The sequence below is a fragment of the Oxyura jamaicensis genome, chromosome Z (genome assembly GCF_011077185.1).
Source record: "Oxyura jamaicensis isolate SHBP4307 breed ruddy duck chromosome Z, BPBGC_Ojam_1.0, whole genome shotgun sequence".
Classification (NCBI taxonomy): domain Eukaryota; kingdom Metazoa; phylum Chordata; class Aves; order Anseriformes; family Anatidae; genus Oxyura; species Oxyura jamaicensis.
The window spans coordinates 14445779-14467087 of NC_048926.1; the positions used below are offsets into that span (position 1 = coordinate 14445779).

The window sequence follows — 21309 nt, forward strand, 5'->3', positions numbered from 1 at the left end:
TTCAGCATTTTCATATTCAATTCATATGAAAGACAAAGACAGAGAAGCTAGTGCAGCCACTGGCTTCTAATGATGATGATGAACAATAAATAAATAAATAAATCCCTGCTGGCAAAGTGGCAGTGTACTTCACAAATACTCCATTTTTCTTTCTCCTTTGGATTCCTCTCATTTGGATACTCCAGAAAGATTCAAAACAGCTCACAACTACCCTTTATTAAGAATTTTTCTCGAGACAGTTGTGTTTTGTTTTCCACCACAACTAATTAAGATGTTCTGCAGAGACAGAAGAAGCCAACTGATTAATTGGGTAACATCCTAAAGTGGTCAATGTTGACCAAAAAAATAAACAGGCATCATTAAACAGCAGATAAGTCAGTATTTTATTCAAACATATCCAGAAAATCCTATACATGCAAAACATGGCATGCTGTACAAAACAAAACAAAACAAAACAAAAAACACAGATGTTGCAATCACCAATTGTCAAGCTTCATTCCAGTTGAGTAAGGTGGTCACAAGAACTTTTCTGCTCCCTGTTTCAAGATGTCACTGTCATGGCAATATCTAGAATTCATAACCTAATATCATCAGAAGGAAAACCACATTTACTGCTGGAGATGGCAACGACAACCCTTCAGGCCCAGCACAACTGTTGAGCCTGATGGTATAGGTGCACACCTCTCTAGTTAACTTTGCTCAACAGTGACGAAGTCAATAGCAAAGTATTTCAGTGGAAACAGATACAGTGATAACACTGACGTCTGAAAGGAGGGAGGCAGTCTTTCCCATACACAACACTGACACAAGCACAAAAGGCAAAGAAAGGAAAGATGTGTTTGATTATAGCTGAGCTCCTTCAAAACAGGAAACAGAAAACACCTTACAGCTTCTTGCACATTTCCTTTTCTAGACAGAGAATGTCTCTTCTTTGAAGAAATCTGTCAAAATCCTTCTCATGCTAACTATTCCTATGTCTGAACAGGTTGTATTATTTGTTAGGAAAAAACAAGATGAAGAAGTTCTTCAACCAACATGATTTTAAACTTGAATGAAACCATATCTAATCAAATGCCTTTTCAATAAGCACTTACGAATCTACTTAACAACTGAATGAATAAATACAAATATATCTTGGTGATGTTTTACATTTTTTATAAAATTAATGGTAATTTTTTTGGATAATTAGATGTTAAAAAGTGAAGATAATATGTGTGTGTGCGTGCACACTGATCTAAAAATTCATATTTGCCAAAATTAATGAACTCTTAGTCACTTAAGACCAACATGGCAATTAAGTCTTTGAAAAGGACAATTAATTTCTGCAACAACTGTAAATGCCCTCTTAAGAATTAACAATATTCAACTGTACTATGCTCTGAAAGAAGTGATTTTTCTACAATACTCTTCCTATTTCAAAAAACACTATGCTTCTCAAGCAAAAAGGATGTTATTGCCCTTAAAACTGTGTTATTTTGAAAACAGAAATCAAGTATTAAAAATGCAAAGATTTCAAAAGATTTCACCTGGCTACAAACCTCTTATTTGAAATGTTTTTCTTCATGCAAAATATTATAAAAATTAAGTGGAAATGATATGTTCCTAATCCTGAATTCTCCCAGAGTTCCTCAACAGACTGTTTTCTCCAGTCCAGTTAGGAACCTATCGTCTCTGTCATGTCTCCCCTGAGAATGAAAAGAGAGTAGTATTAACACGGAGCACATCAGGGAAACAGGTTGATTTTGTTTCTTTTAACTGTCCATGTGAGAAACCAACAGCCATCTTCCCCTAAAGAAAGATGAAGACCAGGCAAACAAGTCTCTTGAATACCCATAACCACCACAGCATCTAAAATCCAAAAAGAATACAAAAATGGAGACTTGGGCAATGCTGTCCTGAGCAGCTGGTTCATTGAGAACACACTTTAAATTCACAAGAATTACGAAAAGCAAATTGATTCCCTTATCAGGTTAGCCTTACTAGGAAAAAAAAGGCTAAATGTAATACACTAGCCTTCAGACTTAACAATGTCCAACTCCCATCATTTTACTTTCAGTGGTGTTTGTAGTATAGCACTTAAGATAAGGGAAGGCCAGCTTCAGTCTCCACTGAATGTTCTTTCTTCTGGTGAAACATTTAGTAACAACTAAGCATTCAGGTGCTTGTTTGGTATAGCATGGCCTTTCATCTAATCAGAAAGTATATATATATGTAAAGTATTTAACCATTCACCTATGAAGGCAACATGAAAGTGTCTACTGATTACGCTGACTACAGATCAGATCCCAGGGCTATCACACCAACACACACAAAATGAAAATCTATCTCTGCTTCACAGAAAACTTCACCATAGAAAAATTAATCTTGATGAAAATAAAGACTTCTGATAACAGAGAACAGCTCACACTAGCTCTAGCATAAATAATGCTAATGATTAAGGATTGAAATATGTTTTGTTTAAAATCTCTTTTCCTTTTGCATTTTATATGAGCTCATTAATTACCCAGAAAGCATAGACATGAACCTGTAAAACTACGAAATACAGTAAGATGAATGCAGTTGCTAGAATGTAGTTAAGCATTTTAACATTACATTTGTTCATGAGATTTTCAAAACCAAGTCTTGGCCTTCTCCAAAAATACAGACTGAAGTACAACTCAGGTTATTGTTTTTTCACTTTACAAAAGAAAAATAATTTCAATCCTTTTATTTTGCAGGCTCTCCCACTGCTTAAAAAACAAAAGAAACCCAATGCAATAAATAACACTAGTTCTTGAAACAGTACTGACAAGACATAGGGTGGCCCTATCGGGCTCTGATAAAAAGGGTTTCATCAGGAGTTGTAGTGCAATTCTCCTTCTCAGTAACAGTTTCTACTGTGCCTGAAGCAGACACAATCACTACAGTTTTAGCTGCCGAAAGAGCTTTCTCCTTCTCTGCAATGGCAGCACATACCGCAACAATTTCATCACTTTCAAAGTCATAGTCTGGGATTGATGCTTGTGCCATCTCTTTTCCTTTGGCCAGTGCTTGCACTGCCTCAGTCTTTGTTGCCTTCTGTTGTTCATATAGTTTTCTTGCCCACGAAAGGTCCTCCTTCCATACTTCAGGGTTCATTGGAAAGATGTGTAAGGATACCTGAAAACTCCGAATTGCCTACAAACAGAATTGGGAAAAAAAAAAAAACACAGATTGGCAACTTTAATGCCTACACATTTCATCACAGAAATTGACAGGAAAAAAAAAATATATTGTTCAAGCAAAGAGAAAAATAATTTCACTCCAATCTGTCTTTCGTGAAACATCCTCCCTCAGCTTAAAGTTCAGTAATAGCATTACCCCCACATAACTCTGCCTGCAACTGTCTGAAAGCACCTAGAATGCATGAACAGATCAGGTACCTGGCAACAAAGGCAGAACAAATAAGAGTTCACATGTCTAAAATAATACTGCAATTAAAAGGGTAAAAGCCAAATCATTTTTGTTTTGACGGTTTCTATCCCATTTTTCTCCTGACATCAGATACATGGGAAGGCAAGTGTAAAGAGATGTGGTTTAAACAAATACAGAAAAGGAATGACTGGGATTTGAAGCATCACTAACATCGCTCCTTTTAAATTAGCACGTAGTCATTTCATAGGCAGACCTACTACTACAGTAACCCTACCCTCATGATAAGGAGTCTCTTTACCAGGTCAGCTAAGCAAATTGGTTGCAAACACACTTGCTGAATCAGGCAAAAGTACACAAATGAACTTCCAATTTGGAGAGCTGCTCTAAGAAAGAAATCCTCTAATCTTATAAACCATGTAATATTAATAAAATTAATTAAGCATAGTTGACATTTTTTCTTTTTTCTTTAAGCTCAGTTGTGAGAAGTTTGGCAAACACAAATATCCAACACAGACATTGCTAAATATAAAAAATCTGTCTAATCCAGTAGACGTGACAATCAGCAATAAGAAGAAATTGCTACAACATTGGAAAAATGCCAGAATAAAAATTAAAACTGTATTGGATTTATAGTTATATTAACAGTGGAAAGGTCAAGACTAACTTTATGTACTCTGATTTACAGGTATGTACACACAGGCACATAACTGTTCCACATTTACAGTGTTATGGTCAGTTATGATAGTGGTCACCTGAATGATGAAATTCTTGCATGATGATGCACAGAAACCTTCGCACAGGGTAGAAGATCAGTAATAACACTGTTGAATAGTATTTGGGAAAAGTTCCAGCAACTCTCATATAAAGACTTTAAGGACATGAACAATCATCAAATGATGTATTCTCTCATAATTTATAAATACTCAAAGGATGCAAATAAATTTTAAAAATCACTGCTTTTCATCTGCATTAACAGAAACTGCCAATTCATCCTTCTTCTGGCAGACAGTAATATACAACTCGGTATGACGTAAACTCAGAAGCAACAGACAAGAGATACAAAGCAGATTTTAAGTAATGTTGATTATGCTATCAGCATTATTGCTGTTGTAATAGGCAGCCTTTCAGTTCCAGGAAAAAGAAATACTTTACAATTGGTCCACAGCCAGATTTGAAGTGTAGGAGCACGCTGGACTTTAAACAGGAGGAGCACAGTTTATTCTTGCAGAACAGTGTCACTTTGTTCAACTTTGCTTCCTTTAATTTCCAGGGATAGATGAGCTACAAGTAAATGCTAAATGCTTTTTTTTTTTTTTTTTTTAATTTCTGTTAAACACAAAATATAAACAAACACCATCTGTCTTTAAACCTTCCATGAAAGAAGCCCTTTAATTAAAACCTTTCCATATAGTTACATTCATGCACATTAAGCAACATTAAACACAGTAAACAAATACAGATCAATGTACAGCTACATTTAATAGGCTGTGAAGCTGCCTCGATAACTGTATGATACAACATGAAACAATCCTCTCTGTAAACCTATTAGAAAAAAATGCATATGACATTGCCATAAATAATATAGATTTGAAGTACTGCAAAAGATCAGAGGGATTACTTTTAAAGCTACAACGCAATACTGAAAAATGCCAAATTATTATTCACATAAAATCTCATGTTGCCACTGTAATTGCTTCTACAGTCATCAATTTCTATTAAGACAAAAGAACTGAAAATAACAGGAAGACAGAAATCCATAAGTATACCCCAAACTGTCACAGGTGGCAGTTAATCTATCCATCCATCTAGAATATGCCAGATAAAATGTACAGAAGTGATTTATATTCCTATTTCTCATCTTGTTTATAACCTTAATCATGACAAACAGCTGCTGAAAGCAAATTGGGATGCATCTTACTTTAATCTTGTACTGAAGTCATTCACTCATTCACTTGGGTCAATTCAGGAAGTGCTACTTTTAAATCTCCTAGTGATGAAGATGTAAATCTCTTACTTCAATTATAGCCTTAATGGAAATTTTGATGGTGCTAGACAAACTTGATATTTTTGGCTTCATTTAATGGGCAGCTGTGGTCTCAGGGACCTTGCATCTAAGGATGTTGTGATTTTAACTCAGCAGAGGTTCACGTGTTTGTTTTGCTTCTTGAAGAAGAGTACTATAAAATCTACTGCATGACGTTCTAGCTTTCTGAGTTAAGGATCTGAAGAATTTGTATTTTTTAAATATTTGCCATTTTGTCATACTATTGGGTTTTCTACAGCAAACAATCATCCTGTTATTCATCTCATGAGCAGAATCTCTCTTGCTGGTATGCAGAGTCTTTAAATGTAAAATGCAGTTTTAATCTGACTACAGTTATTAGTAACATGCTTTTATATCACATGGACCTAGTAATTGCTGCTATACAGGGACCTTTCCCCTTAAAAAAAAGGTAAGGAAGCATCTCAAAAGATTATGCAGTTCACATCCGTCCCGAGGGCTTACACTAGGTTTTTATGTTACATCTGACAGGAGTCTAGCTGACCTATTTTAAAAGTTGTCCAGCAGTGGAGATGTATATACATCTGTAAGTAATCTTTTTCCATTTTTGATGATCCTTACAGAAGGACTTTTTTTCCAACATATTCTATTGCAATTTAATCCTGTTGTTTCTTGTACTATTCCGTGTAAACATAACTCATTTCTGCAGAAAACTTTAGTATATTTAAAGACACTGACCAAATTCCTCTATATATTTCTCTTCTTTAAACACAAAGAAAGCCAATTCTTCCAGATATTTTCACTCTAGTTTAATTATTTTTTATGACTTAATCTGAATAGCAAACAAAATAGGTTAAGATTTCCTATACAAGATTTCTGTTCTGATTATTTCTTTCCAATAGACATTTTTTCACTGAAAATTTCCTTCCAGCAAGAATAATTCTTCTGTATTCAAGAATGAGATGAACACCTTATGTTTTGCAGTTCTTAAGTTTATAAATCCATCTTATTCAGAAGGTACAGTGTTTTCATGTGGAGAAATGACTTGAAATACAGTGGGAAATCTTCCAGATGTGAAAGATTTTTGCATTAAACATACTGGAATTTGGCCATGCTATACACCTGTAAAAGTCGTTCCCATTTGCCAGATGTCTGAGCCAACAGCAGCTTAGTTCTCCCACGCTGAACTTCTCCATTGCAGAGTATTCATGCGGAGTGGATTAGGATGCATCATCCCCAGGGGTGACTCAGCATACATCCTCCCTGGGGCACAGCATCTGAGGGCTGACACAAAAGGCCACAGGACATGAACCTGACATCCATGACCCCAGAGCCACAAGAATACAACAAGTACACAGCGACCTCTGGCAACTAGTAGAAAAATCCTCCTCAGTTTCTTCGGCCCTGAGCCCATGTCTCCATATACATTTGAGTTTTAGAAAGTTTGTCAGTCACAGTGTCCTACTTTAGGTTTCTCTTCAGTGTGCATGTTCATTCTTCATCTGACAATGGCACAGTCATTTCTTTTCCTCCAGTGATGTGCTCCCACTTCCCAGATCAACCTTTGCACCAACTCAAAGAAACACAGAATGGTTTGGGTTGGAAGGGACTTTAAAGACCACCCAGTTCCAACTCCCCTACCATAGGCAGAGACACCTACCAATAGACGATGTTGCCCAATGTCCCATCCAACCTGGCCTGGAATACTTCCAGGGATGGGGCATCCACAGCTTCTCTGGGAAACATGTTGCAGTGCCTCACCATCCTCTGAGTAAAGAATTTCCTACTAATGCCTAATCTAAGTCTACAGTCTTTTAGTTTACTCTGTGTCCTATCACTATACCCCCTGACAAAGAGTCCCTCCCCAGCTTTCCTATAGGCCCCCTTTAGCTACTGGAAGGCCACTATAAGGTATCCCCAGAACCTTCTCTTCTCCAGGCTGAACAACCACAACTCCCTCAGCCTGTATTCATACGAGAGGTGCTCCAGCTCTCTGATCATCTCTGAGGACATCCTCTGGAGTTGCTCTAATCAGTCCATGTCCTTATGCATCATATAAGGCCACCAGATTTGTCAGGCACAATCTGTCCTTAAAAAGCCATGTTGGCTGCCACCAGTCACCTCCTCATTTTCCATGTGCCTTTGCATTGTTTCCAGGAGGATCTGCTCCATGACCTTGCCAGGCACAGAGGTGAGACTGACTGGCCTGTAGTTCCCTGGATCTTTCTTTTTTTCCTTTAAAAGTAGGGGTTATGTTTCCGCTCTTCCAGTCTGTGGGAACTTTACTGGACTGCCACAACTTCTCCAGTATGATGGATAGTGGTTGAGCATCTACGTTTGCCAGTTCATTCAGGACCATGAAAACACCTCATCAGGTCCTATGGACTTGTGCACCTTTAGGTTCCTTTACTGGTCTCAGACACGATCTCCTACAGTTGGCAGCTCTTCATTCTCACAGTACCTGCCTTTGCTTTCTGGAGCTTGAGCTAAAAGGCTGGAGCTCTTGCTTGTGAAGGCTGAGGCAAAAACATCATCAAGTACCTCAGTGTTCTCCATATCCTGGGGGAACTCATTTCTTCCTGGCCTTCTTTCTTCACAATCCTTACCACCTCTCTGCCATTATCCCTCAGTGAGTATCCTCAGAAGACACTGCAGCAAGCTCTGTACAAGTAATTGTTTTAGGCTGGCTCTACCTTAGAGACCTGTACAGTATGTTCTACTGCATACATAAGCATAATCCAGGTTGATCAAGGGAACAAAAATACTATCCCATCCTAGAATTCAAAATATTTCACTTCTCTATTACCAGATGATATGGATAAAGTTGTTACATTAACATGTTCTAAAGAATGCCTATAAATCTGCTAGAAATGTAGCTGAAAGAACACTTAAATATAGGGAAATTTGCTTGCTCTTCTGCTTTCCTTCCCGAAAATAAAAATAACCTCTGAGTAGATGACATTTTCATGCATTAAAATTATACATATAATTGATGGTATACTAAAATATATTTATGACTTCCAACGCTGTTTAAAAAAAAAAGAATACACTACAGGAGCTGGGCACTACAGGACAGACATAGGACCTGCTGGGAACCTTCCATAACCAAGAGGTGATTCCTGACTAGGACTATTCAAAGCTTTTGAAGGGAACCTAATCTCTTTTATTTGACTACGCATTTTATTTTCTCTCAAATTTTAGTTCAATACCTCCCAGGTACTATGTGCTAGAATGTGTATGTGCTTGGCATGTAGTTCAGGATGGAGTCAGCAGGACAAAAACATGGCCTGTGATTTTTTTGTTTTAAATCAATGTCTTTTATCAAATCCTGATAAGGAAGGCAGTATCAGGCCGACTCCTGTTCTTAGCCCTGCCATCAGAGTAGTTCCAAAGAGTGTTTATCAATGCAGTGATAGGCACTTTATATATATAAATACATGTATATATAAATAACAGCTTTTGTTTCACACTTCAAATGGAGTAACAAGAAATTCAAAGCCAAAATTATAAACCAAGTAACTATTTTTAAAATTGAATTGGATCTTTTTATTTTCATTTATGCACATAAGAATAGCAAGTGCTGACTAAATTAGTATAATAAAGTTAAATATTCCATCAACATGCATAAATACTTGACTAAAAATCATCAACACATTGTGTTGGGCTTAGAAGGAAGATCATCAGAGCAGTGTAATTAAATATTTTAATCCCATATAAGTCTATAAAAATAAAGTCTGAGTTGTTTATCCCCTCAATGTGGCAGGAACACAATCTGAAGTACAGGCTTTTTTGCATTTCAGTGGAAGACCAACCATCATTTTACGAAGGTTACACATAAATGCTATGACGTGTTCCTTTTGATTCCCAAATAGATTCCAATAAAAATAGAGTGATTCCTCTTTGCATAACTGCTATCACTACATATAGACCTCAACAGTATTTCTTTCAGAAGAAATTAAAGGAAAAGCCTGATTTGAAGAATGCAGTCTTTTACAGAATGCAGTCTTACTTACTCTTATACCACCACCTACTTAGTAGTAACACAGCAAAGTGCATTCTTCTAAAGATCAAGCAGCAAGAGTCCACAGCTGGTTCATATTTACATATCTTCGCAATCATGAATATACTAGCTTTGAAAAAGAGGGCCCAGCTCACAATGGGGTAAACTTATGTCACAGAATGGTTGTGGCTGGCAGTGACCTCGGGAGTCACCTGGTCCAACACCCTACTCAAGCATGGACACCCACAACTGGTTGCTGCAGACCATGTCCAGATAGTTTCTGGATATCTCCAAGGTGGGAGACTCAGTTGCTTTCAGTTGGTCATTTCTTAATGCTGCATTGTTGTTGGTTTTTGTCATTCGTTTGGTGGGTTTTCTTTTTTTTTTTAAATGAAAGCATGGGTGTCACTTTCTCTAACCGGAAGAATTGTTCTAATGAAAATATGAAGAAATTGCTACTATTTAGACTGTCATCACCAATACAGTAAAACTCACTTCTAAAAGCAAACATTTACAATTAGAGAAATATTGCAAGCTTGATCATACATTTCTGCAGTTTCTATATTCATGTTACATTTTATTCGTGTGTGCACTTTTACAAGTGGTTTCTAGCATTTAAGGAATTACTACGTCTTACCTGAGTTGCAGAAATTAAGTTCTGCTCATTTGCATTTGTTACTATTGACTTAGCCTACTTACTAAATTCAGGAAAAAGAACAAAATACTTTTTGTAAAAGTTAATGAAAATGGGGTTAGTTTATCTAATTCTGTTTCTTGTCACAAGTTTGACAAAAAAAAATCCTTCTTTTCATTTGAAAGAAATGAATATATTGTGTGGCACATACTATTATGGATTAGATTTGTTTGGAAGCTGTATTTTAGACAGGGGAAACAAGATCAAAATATAGTAAATTGTTTTTCCTAAGAAAAGTGCATCATTTGTTGTGAAGTAATGAAAATGTTTACGACAGAACATTTGGCAGGATGTGGGTAGCAAAGAAACACATTGAGGGTTGGGAGGTGGGGGAAGAGAACTCAAACAATGACAATAATTCCCAAATCTCAAACATTACTAAAAGCGATGACGTTTACGTTTTATTAGGTTTTCTTTGTAAAAATTTTAATGCAGTGAAAGATGAGAAAAGCTAATGGGAAGAGTATAATTACAATAGATCACTAGAGTTCAAGAAGCCTCCACAGGTTTATTAGTTGAAAAATCATTTAACCTGTTAAGACTTCTCCAGCCTTTTGAAACTCCTTAAGGAATCTTTTAAGATTCCTTAAAAATTCATTCATTTGAAAATAGTGAGCATTATACCTCCCGAAGCACTTTTCTGTATGAGAACACTTTCATCAGAAGACAACTCAGTATGCCTTAAACACACAGAAAAGCAAAGAAGTAGAAACATCCCATGTCAGAGCACTAGAGAAGCCAATGAAAGGGAGCTTACCCTCCCCTGGGATCCCTGCTTGGAAAACAGAGAGACAAAAGCATTCAGAGGGCAAAACCTACCTGGCAATAATCCCACGTCTCTCTCTTCTCAGACGGTAAAGTCAACATAACATAACTACAGGTGCACCTACAGAAGTTATTTTGTTTCAGATCCATAATGTGCTTTGATCAAATCTCTGATGTGGAGTAGTCTCAGACAACGTAAACTAGATTCCTTTGTGATTAAACTCGATGATGTACTCCAAGAGAGCACCTGAAGCTCCAAACAGAGCTAGTCTGAATAACAACAAAGTGAACACTGTGTGGATAAGTCCCCAGCACTATTAACTTGAGATACCCACTCCTGTTGGCATGATGTGCCTAGATAGTGCAGATGAAGCTTACAGGACCTGGTGAACAGACCTGGTGGTATAGCTAATAAGGGTAAATCAGTACCTATAATTTTCATTACTGTGATTGTGGCATTTTTTGTAGAATAAGAAGCATCAGTTACCTTGCAGGAAGTAACTTGGAATTTCCTGAGACTAATGTATTTAAAATCTCAGACATAATTTACAGTGACAATTTCAGTCACTTAAGGGAAAAAAAAAAGGATTTATAATGTATTTAAATGTATTTAAAATCTCAGACATAATTTACAGAGACAATTTGAAGCACTTAAGGAAAAAAGAAGGATTTATAGATCGTTGATCCAGACATGACAGACCATCTGCCCTTACCTTCTACAACACAAAAGCAACAAAATGTCACCAGTTATTTGAGGTGATGCAGATATGTATGGATTTATACTAAATATTTCATATTAGCATAGTGTGACAATATAAAGGAGCACACTACACACACACCTGCAATGCTCAGCTTTCACCTTATGTTATTCTCACATTTTGGGACTGCTTTATTTATTTTTTTAATAGCACTCCTTACTATATTAAATATAAAAAAAAATGTTTATGCATGATTTGTTAGCCTTGCTCAAAAAAAATCCATTTTTTATTCCTGAAAATTTTTAAGCCCTAACATTGAACCTTTCCAGAAATACTCTAATGACAAAATTATTTATTTCTACCAAACCGACATAAAGCTTTGTGTTAGAACTAAAATCAAGCCAGTATCTTTTTTTTTCTTTTTTTTTTTTTTAATCTAAGAGCTTGTGACAAGTCATTTTTCAAATACACTTTTCTGAATGTATCTGAATTTAAAAGTTCACTCACTATGTTTCCACGCTTTACCACTCAGAAAATTATTCCATTATAACCTGTAAACAGTGAGTGATTTGATGTGGGAGATGAGTCATCTGGTCACAGTGTGGCCAAGACACTAGGATGGGACAGTACAGCTGCAGCTAGAGAAAAGATGTACTTGAGCTACTGCAGAGCACCCCAGCCTTTTTACTCTTTTTAGCAAGAGAATCAACTTCACCCATCATTTAGAATCAAGAAGCCACAGGGAAGCGTGTAGGTGCATATATGATTTGCCGCACCTGAAGCTGGAAAGTAGGAGATAGGAAAAAGAAAAAAGATGCTAGACGTCTGTTAACAGCCATGTATAAAACTGAGGCTGGGCTATCACCTGGGACTTCACAGGACCTTCAGCTTTAACGCACTGTAGCGGTACAGCACCCAGAGTGTAGTATGTGCAGTTATGTCAACGTATTATTTTCTTACATAAAGGCATCACTCAAATGCAACACGTTACATAAAAGGCTTTGAGCTAGACAAGTCTTGCACAAGCGCAGAAAGCACTTGTGAAAAACAAACAAGTAGAGGACATACTGGCAGTTAATAGCAAGAACCTTCTGCCTTGCCTATTTCCAGGTTATTTAAAGATATTGAGCTACTTGGATATTTCTGTACTTTCATTCTCTCATGCACAAGTCAGAGGATGCAGTTTATAATTTTAGCATATCAGTGTTGTTGATTTTCCTACCAGTGCTATCTCTCCTAATCCAAGCTGGGCACGTCCCAAAGTCTGCCAGGCATCCCAGGAACGTGGGTTTCTCTGAACAGCCATTTCTGCTGCATGCACTGCTGGAAACATTTCATGTAATGACATCAGGACCTATGGCAGAAAAATAAGAGGAATAAGAATAAACAAACTGAAAATGTAATTAAATTTTCCGGGATTACACAAGCAACCACCCTTGTTTCAGTAATAAGGCCAGGTTAGTCTCACCTAGGTTTCCATAGTTTACAAGTCAGTTGCCTAATCTAAGAGTCACCCAGTGTCGCTCTATAGCTCACATAGAGAAACAGGAGTGCTACAGGATGATTTATCTGAACAATTTACACAACTCTCCTAGAAGCAGATGAATTGCTTCTAAAGGCATCCGTGTCTCTCCCTCCCCCCTACAAATCCCACATTCTGTAAAAGAATAACAGAACTGTGATATTACAGTGAAGGAGAAACACACTGAGAATTAATCACAATACATAAGCAAGTACTGTTGCAAAATGCCCGTGTGTTTTTTTAATAGAAAACCAAAACCTACCCAACATAGTTACAGTGCATGTGATACAACTATAGCAATAACCCTTGTAATTCAGCATGGAAACAACTGTAAAAATGATTATTGTATTTGGAGAGAAGGCTTTGCTATTGCAGAATGCTTTACTTGGATAGGAAGTAATCTACATAAAAAATGTAAAATGGTGGTTTCTGAATCTGGAAATCTCATTTACTCAACAAACACTACAGGTTAGTGTGAGCCTGTAACCAAAGCATTCTATCCCTTGCATTGAATCTCCATAACTAAGGCTATAAATCATAGCTAACAGCACATACTGTGTCTCAAAGCTTGCTTTATTTTTCCAAGACCTCCATGAGACTGGCATGTTACCTGAAGACCTGCATCACTCTGAGATCATGATTTCAGACACCCGCATGCTATGGTGATAGATAACAGTGTAAGAAACAAATGACAACTGCATTCCAACAGTATGATGAAAATGTGAACCACACAAGTAAGACTCATATGTGGGCAACCACTTTCTTCCCAACTGTTCAACCCAGAAGCATGACAAATAATATCAGAATACATTCTCACTGCTGAGAGTAAAATGCATTTATTTAACGTTACAGCTCCATGATATATTAAACAAATATGAGTGTAGCATAAAGCAAGATTCAAATGCAATTATCTTGAGTTAATTAATTAATTAACTTTAATTCACAAAGTACTCGCACAGTACGAGGGTAACTGGAGTAGTAGAGTAAGAGAGCTTTACTTCAGAAAGTAACCCTGCACACAAGAAACACAGCAAGCAAAACTTCCAATAAAGCCTTTGAATCCATACCTCTGATATTTCAGTAAAATTATTTTTTTCTGGAGAGTAATTGCATGGTTTTGCTTTAATCTGATTTAATAGACTGTACACTGGAATTTAAAGTACCTAAAGATCTTTAAACACAGTCCTTAGTTGTATGTCATGTCATAGGCATTTCTCCCTCTTTTCACTTAATAGTTCCCAACAGCTGTACTTTCTCAGCAAAGTTTGTAATGATTATTATTTATTTTTCTAAAACTTTCAGTTCAACTGCTTTTTTTGTGTGCAGCTTGTCCAAACTGCAACAGATCCATGAACTGAGTCAAACTGCTACCTGAGGAGAGGTGTACATCCCACCAAGATTGAACAATTTTGTACACCTCAACTAGCTTTTACACTCTATCTCTTAATGTATTTATTCTCATAATAGAAAACAAATCTAAGTATATCGTTACTTAAACGATTTTATGCATCTCAGACTATTCAGTACTTTTTACAAGTACCTTCTACTGCAACAGCTCCAAACATCATTATAAATACAAATATAAATTCTCATCTCTGTGCCTGGCAAGATCATGCAATGAATCCTCCTGGAGGCAATGTTAAAGCACATGCAAAACAAGGAGGTGATCTGGGAAAGCCAGCATGGCTTTACCACGGGCAAATTGTGCCTAACCAATCTGGTGGCCTCCTGTGATGGAGTGACTGCATCAGTTGAGAAGGGAAGACTGACCAATGTCATCTACCTGGACTTCTGTAAGGCCTTTGACGTGGTTCCACATGACATCCTAATCTCTACATTGGAGAAATATGGATTTGAAGGGTGGAGTATCCAGTGGATAAGGAATTGACTTGATGGTTGTATCCAGAGCGTTGTGGTCTGTGGTTCTACATCCAGATGGAGGCTGGTGATGGATGAGCAGTGTCCCTCAGGGTCTGTCTTGGGACTGGTGCTTTTCAATATCTTCATCAGTGACACAGACAGTGGGATTGAGTGCACCCTCAGCAAGTTCGCAGATGACATGAAGCTGTGTGGTAGTCAATACACCAGAAGGAAGGGGAGCCAGCCAGAGGGACCTGGACAGGCTGGAGAAGTGGGCCCATGTGAACCTAATGAGGTTCAACAAGTCCAAGTGCAAGGTGCTGCACCTGGGTCAGGGCAATTCCAGACATGAGCACAGACTGGGAGAAAAACCCATTGAGAGCAGCCCTGCAGAGAAAGACTTGGGAGCTCTGGTGGACAAAAAGCTCGACATGAGCCAGCAGTGTGTGCTTGCAGCCCAGCAGGCCAACTGCGTCCTGGGCTGCACCAACAGAGGGGTGGGCAGCAGGGGAGGGAGGAGATTGTGCCCCTCTGCTCTGCCCTCGTGAGGCCCCACCTGGAGTGCTGTGTCCTGGTCTGGGGCCCCCAGCACAAGAAGGGTGTGGGGTTGTTAGAGCGGGTCCAGAGGAGGGACATGAAAATGCTCAGAGGGCTGGAGCACCTCTCCTGTGTAGACAGGCTGAGGGAGCTGGGGGCTGTTCAGAAGAGAAGGTTCTTGGGAGACGTCATTGCAGCCTTTCAGTACTTATATGCCACTTATAAAAACTATGGAGAACAACTGTTTGATCAATCAGATAATGACAGGACAAGGGGGAACAGTTTTAAACGAAAAGGTGGGAGATTTAGAGGTTAGGAGGAAATTCTTCAGAGGGTGGTGAGGCACTGGAACAGGTTGCCCAGAGAAGCTGTGGATGCCCCATCCCTGGAGGTATTCAAGGCCAGGTTAGATGAGGCCCTGAGCAATCCGATCTAGTGGGTGGCATCCCTGCCTATGGCAAGGGGGGTGGAACTGGGTGATCTTTAGGGTCCCTTCCAACCTGAGACATTCTATGATTCTATGAAGGTTCTTTTGCTCTCTCTAAAGCTCTTTCACATTTTTTTGACTATATTCTCTTCATTGCTGGTTTCCTTGATCTCTACATATCGCACTATAATGAACCACTGTTCATTTGATTAAAAATAATAAGACAATGATTGACAATGTCTTGTTCGAAGTCTTGGGCTCACTTCCTACTGTACACAAATTGATTTTAAGCTCATTTTAAGAATTTACATTTTTTGCTTCGTTTATCTGGTTTTGAATAAGTTACTTTTACTTGGTCAAACATGGCATGAGTATAATTGTCTAGTTTTCTGTTTCTCACAAAGATGTCTCCAGGTTTTCTTTCATCTCCATGCAGATGCTTGAAATACTTGAGCTGATCTATTATCTTCTTCTTCAGATATGTGACCAAACAGGAATCTGTCAACCAGTAGCAGTCTCTACACCCACATTTATTATGTATAATACTTGCAGCCACTTTGCTGTATTTTATCTTCTTATTGTTACAGTCATTTGTTATATTTGTAAGTTTGTTTAGACTTGGATATTTAACTGTATTGACACAATTATTCTGAAGAGAACTGGGTAACTTACCCCCAAATGCTCTCTTTGACATAACCATGCTCTTTGATTTGGTTGAATTCCTTTCAGAAGGAACTTCTCCATGTGGAGAATGTATCTTGTCAGGAGCTCTGTCGTACTTAGTACAACAAAGCTCTTGACCTTTTCTTAATCTTTTTTGGACTACAGTACAATTGACTCTAAACCACAAGCTATAATCAGCATGAATCCAGACACACATACAATTACATTACTTCATCAGCTGCTTTGTGTGATCTTTTTTGGTTCAATTTATATTGACAAATATGTCCATGTATTTTTGGTAGGATTTTTTTTTTTTTTTGACAGAGATTAATAGTTGTTACTCTCTGCTATTCTCTGCTAGTCACTTCTAGCAAATACTCAGATTATGAGTGTAAACAGGAACAAGCAAGCGTTATTTTAATGGTCACAAACTACTAGAATAAATTAGACTAGTCACACAGCATTTCTGCATTTCTTTAAAATGGACTTTCACCTTAAAAAAAAAAAAAAACTAATTTGGTTGCATTAGGGTATTTTCAATAACCACACAAATAGCATGATGCTTCAGAGAAACTACATATCACTCAGAAAAATGCACCAATATAACCTTGTCATCTGAAAGGACAAAGATATTAAGCTTTTACTTGTCATAATTATTCTTAGAAAAACCTCCACAGAGGCAATCTTATCAGCAAAACAGATACTTATTTTCAAGCAAGCTATGAGGGAAAAGGGCTGTTTTGCCAGAATTACCTTCCTATAAAGTAAGGATCAAGATATGTGTCTATTTATGAATGTCCCTTTTAGGAGCTGACACTAAGATTCTGTTCCTTTCCTGTTACTAATTTCTTGCATGAAACTTCTTTTGCAAATTTCATTAACAAGATGGCACTCAAGCTTCACAGTTAAGTAATCTCATTGCAAATTTTATTTTCCAGTTACAGTGAATGCAATTCATTAGAAAACATTGTTAAAACTAATAAATTAGAGAAGAAAACAAAATCTTACAAAACAGAAAAAGTTCTTTCCTATGCACATGCTCCCATCTAGTCATTTTTAATATATTTCTCATAAAGCTGTTCAGTAGGTGGCTTCTCTGAGGTTATTTTATTCCAGCACAGACTTACAATTATCACATGCATTGAAGCAAAGAACATCTATGTTGCTATGGTGACTTTGTTTAATAAGTCTAGCTTTTTTTAAAAAGTGAGAGTGGAGAACTTTGTGGAGAAAAAAAAAAATCAAATATTGCAACAGTCATCAGGAGACTGACCAAGTGAAAAAATCCAGGCAGTAGCATGACCTGTCCTGTGCTACCCACAATATTTTAGAAGTGTTATGAATCCGAATGAGTCCTCACTTTAGATTAGATAATGACTTGAAGCTGAATCACTATATATAGACACATTCCAAGTCCAGTGAAAATCACCCAATTCCTTCTTCCATCCAGAAACCCATTTTGAAATAGTCACAAATAAAATTCTTCCTACCTGTAACCAGTTCACATTTACCCATGCCACAAAGCAATTGCTGTTGTACCATACAACAAAACCTTTTTGTTATGGACCTTCCTGGAATTCTCAGTTTTCTTGGTAAACTCTTTTTACTACATCCCAATTTAAAAAATAAATAAAATGAAACTCCCTACTGTTTATACTTGCTTACATTGTGATCAAAGAAGAGAATTACAAACTCAGTTAGGTTAGTAGGAACCTCTGGAGGTCATGTAGTCCAACCTCCTCAAACAAAGGCTGTTAACTTGAATCTGGTTGTTCAACATCTTGTTCAAATAAACTAAGTATCTCCAGTTTCTTCAGAAATCTGTTCAAAGAATAATCATTTTCTCTGAAAAGTGTTTTTTTTCTTGCTCTCTTAAAATTGGAATTTCTCTTGCTGTCATTGGTAAATAGTGCCTTTTACTATTTTGGTGGACACTTCTGGGAAGAATCTCTCTCCTCTGTTACACACACCCCCACCCTCCCACTAGGTAATAGGGCTCTTAGGAGTCACAGAACCACAGAATATCCTGAGTTGGAAGGGACCCACAAGCATCATCAAGTCCAATTCCTGGGTCCCCAGAGGACCACCTGAAAATCAGACCACGTGTCTGAGAGGGTTGTCCAAACACTTCTTGAACTCCAGAAGCTCAGTGCTGTGACCACTGCCCTGGGGAGCCTGTCCCAGGGCCCGACCACCCTCTGGGTGCAGAACCTTTCCCTAACCCCCAGCCTGACCCTCCCCTGTCCCAGCTCCATGCCGTTCCCTCGGGTCCTGTCGCTGTCCCCATGGAGCAGAGCTCAGCGCCTGCCCCTCCGCTCCCCTTGTGATGGAGCTGCAGGCCACCATGAGGCCTCCCCTCAGCCTGCTCTGCTCGGGGCTGAACAAACCCAGGGACCTCAGCCACTTCTCATACATCTTGCCCTCTACACCCTTCACCAGCTTTGTAGCCATCCTTTGGACACTGATGGTTTTATATCCTTCATAGATAGGCATCTGTGAAGTTTGTATCTTCGCAGATGAAATAAACCTATCTAAAACACTAAAATATTTATTAGCTTACTAGCTTGCACAATGGAAGTAACACTAGAACACTACATAATTACAGTACATCACAAACTGGTTAATCTCAACCAATACAAATCAAGAACAACTAAAAATATTTTGATCACAACTATAGAGTCAATATAATGCATACAGCTGTAATATTGACAAAGAATACATGAAGAATTCAGGAGCTCATATTCTGAAGTTCATCCAGTTCCACAGAGGCCAAATACAGTTCAAGGACAGCACAAGAACTTCAGAGTAGGCAGATGTTCTGCCCCAACCCTTGCAGCAAATCTCCTCTTAAACTTACACAGGTACATCATTTGCACTGTAAGCATGACCTGCTATTTTGCTTAGAAGTAACATTTTTTTTAATTAGTAAATTTCTAGACTATTTTTTTTCTATTCGCAGAAATGTACAATGCTATTTTTAAATCAACTGATCTCAGCAGTTGGTAGCAGAGTTTCTGTCTGTTATAAGAAAACAGGAGTGTAAGACTGCCTATAGGAAGAGTACATTAAATTCAGTTCAGACTGGTTTGTACCTACAGAGTTTAGTGACTGTAATAGCCACGTTAGCCAAAGGTCTGGTCCAGCAGAGGGATTCTAGCGGGCCTGGGGAAAAAAAATAATACCCACGTTCCTCTCTTATTTTGTTTCTTTATTTTGTCATAGTATCCCTCATGAACAGATTTGCAGCAGTCATCACCATAAATTGATCTTTTACCATCGCCTGGTTCCAACTGATTGCCTGTAATGCAGAGCTTGTATTAAGCTAAATTTATAATTAAGTAACAAACGTATCATTAATAATGACCATATATATATGACCAACTATATATAAATCAGCAATTATTAGCTGATTTGTTACAACTTAAACTACTGATTATGAAATCTGGCCATTTCTTAGAAACTTTATCATTTCTTAAGCACAAAGAGGGAAAGAATGAAGTTGAAATTATTTCTTCACTGAGCTATGAATTTCTTAATCCTTAAGAACAAGGGTGGAAGAATTTAAATATCATTATAATGGGCTTGGCATACAAAGAGAGATATGCAGCTGAAATCCTGATCCTGTTCAATGAATGCAAATTGAGGATGCAGGGCTGTACAGAAACTAGATCCTCAGACAGCTGATAAACAGCCAAAAAGCTTATTAAATTTACATAACCTGAGCTGGCAGTGCAAATGTAACCTGGGCTGCATGAAAAGCTACGTGGCCAGCAGGGCATGGGTGGTGATTTTCTACCTCTGCTCTGCACGCATTGGACCCTACGTGGAGTCCTGCACCCAGCTCTGGACCTGTTGGAGTGAATCCAGAGTCCAGATGCTCAGAGGGCTGGAGCACCTCTCCTACAAAGACAGCTGGGGTTGTTCAGCCTGGAGAAGAGAAGGCTCTGGGGATACATTACAGCAGCCTTCCAGTACCTAAAGGAGGCCTACAGGAAAGCTGGGGAGGGACTCTGTCATGGGGTACAGTGACAGGACAAGGGGGGAATGGCTTTAAACTAAAAGAGGGGAAATTTAGATTAGACATTAGTAAAAAAGTTCTTTACTCAGAGGACGGTGAGGCACTGGAACAGGTTGCCCAGAAACGTTTTGGATTCCCCATCCCAAGTGTACAAGGCTGGGATGGAGGCTTTGAGCAAGCTGATCTAGTGAGAGGTTTCTCTGTCCATGACAGGGAGTGAGAATTATTTGATATTAAAGGTCTCTTCCAAACCAAACCATTCTATAATTCTATGATAACACTTTTTGTTTGTTTACATTTGCATTCACTCGTTTCAATACATATCTATATACAATTGCATGTGCACTTTAGGATGCCTTTAAATAAGTTATTTTACATTTACTTTGAAATACACACATTACCTTAAACCTGACATGCTAAGAATGTGTTAAGGCATGGCAAACCAAATAGATTGATCCTGTCCCCCAAATATAGGGGAATTCATGTAAAGCCCGTCAATGTTAAACTATTATGCAGATTCATGATCCCAGAAGAACTGCAGGAATACTGTCATAGTTGCACAGGCTGCTCGAGAATTTGTTATCTGAGATCTCTGTAGTACAAGTATCACTTCATGAGTAACACTAGCTGGGGGAATTCTCAGGAATCCTGCCTGAATCCCAAGCAAGTTCATTATATGTACCATGGCCCTTTGATATCTCTCTTGCCCCAAAAAGAGTGTCCTGGCTGG

At 38.1% G+C, this 21309-nt stretch overlaps 1 protein-coding gene across 1 annotated transcript in view; it reads right to left on the bottom strand.

Moving 5' to 3' along the window:
* Positions 1 to 359: 359 nt before the first annotated feature.
* TTC33 (tetratricopeptide repeat domain 33) overlaps positions 360 to 21309 on the bottom strand; it is a 50872-nt gene continuing 29922 nt past the window's right edge. The window contains exons 3-4 of the mRNA XM_035309268.1: positions 12775 to 12906; positions 360 to 3156 (exon numbers count right to left, since the gene is read on the bottom strand). Of these exons, the coding sequence (XP_035165159.1) occupies positions 2806 to 3156; positions 12775 to 12906 (483 nt within the window). The 3' untranslated portion in view covers positions 360 to 2805. The remainder of the gene's footprint in view (positions 3157 to 12774; positions 12907 to 21309) is intronic.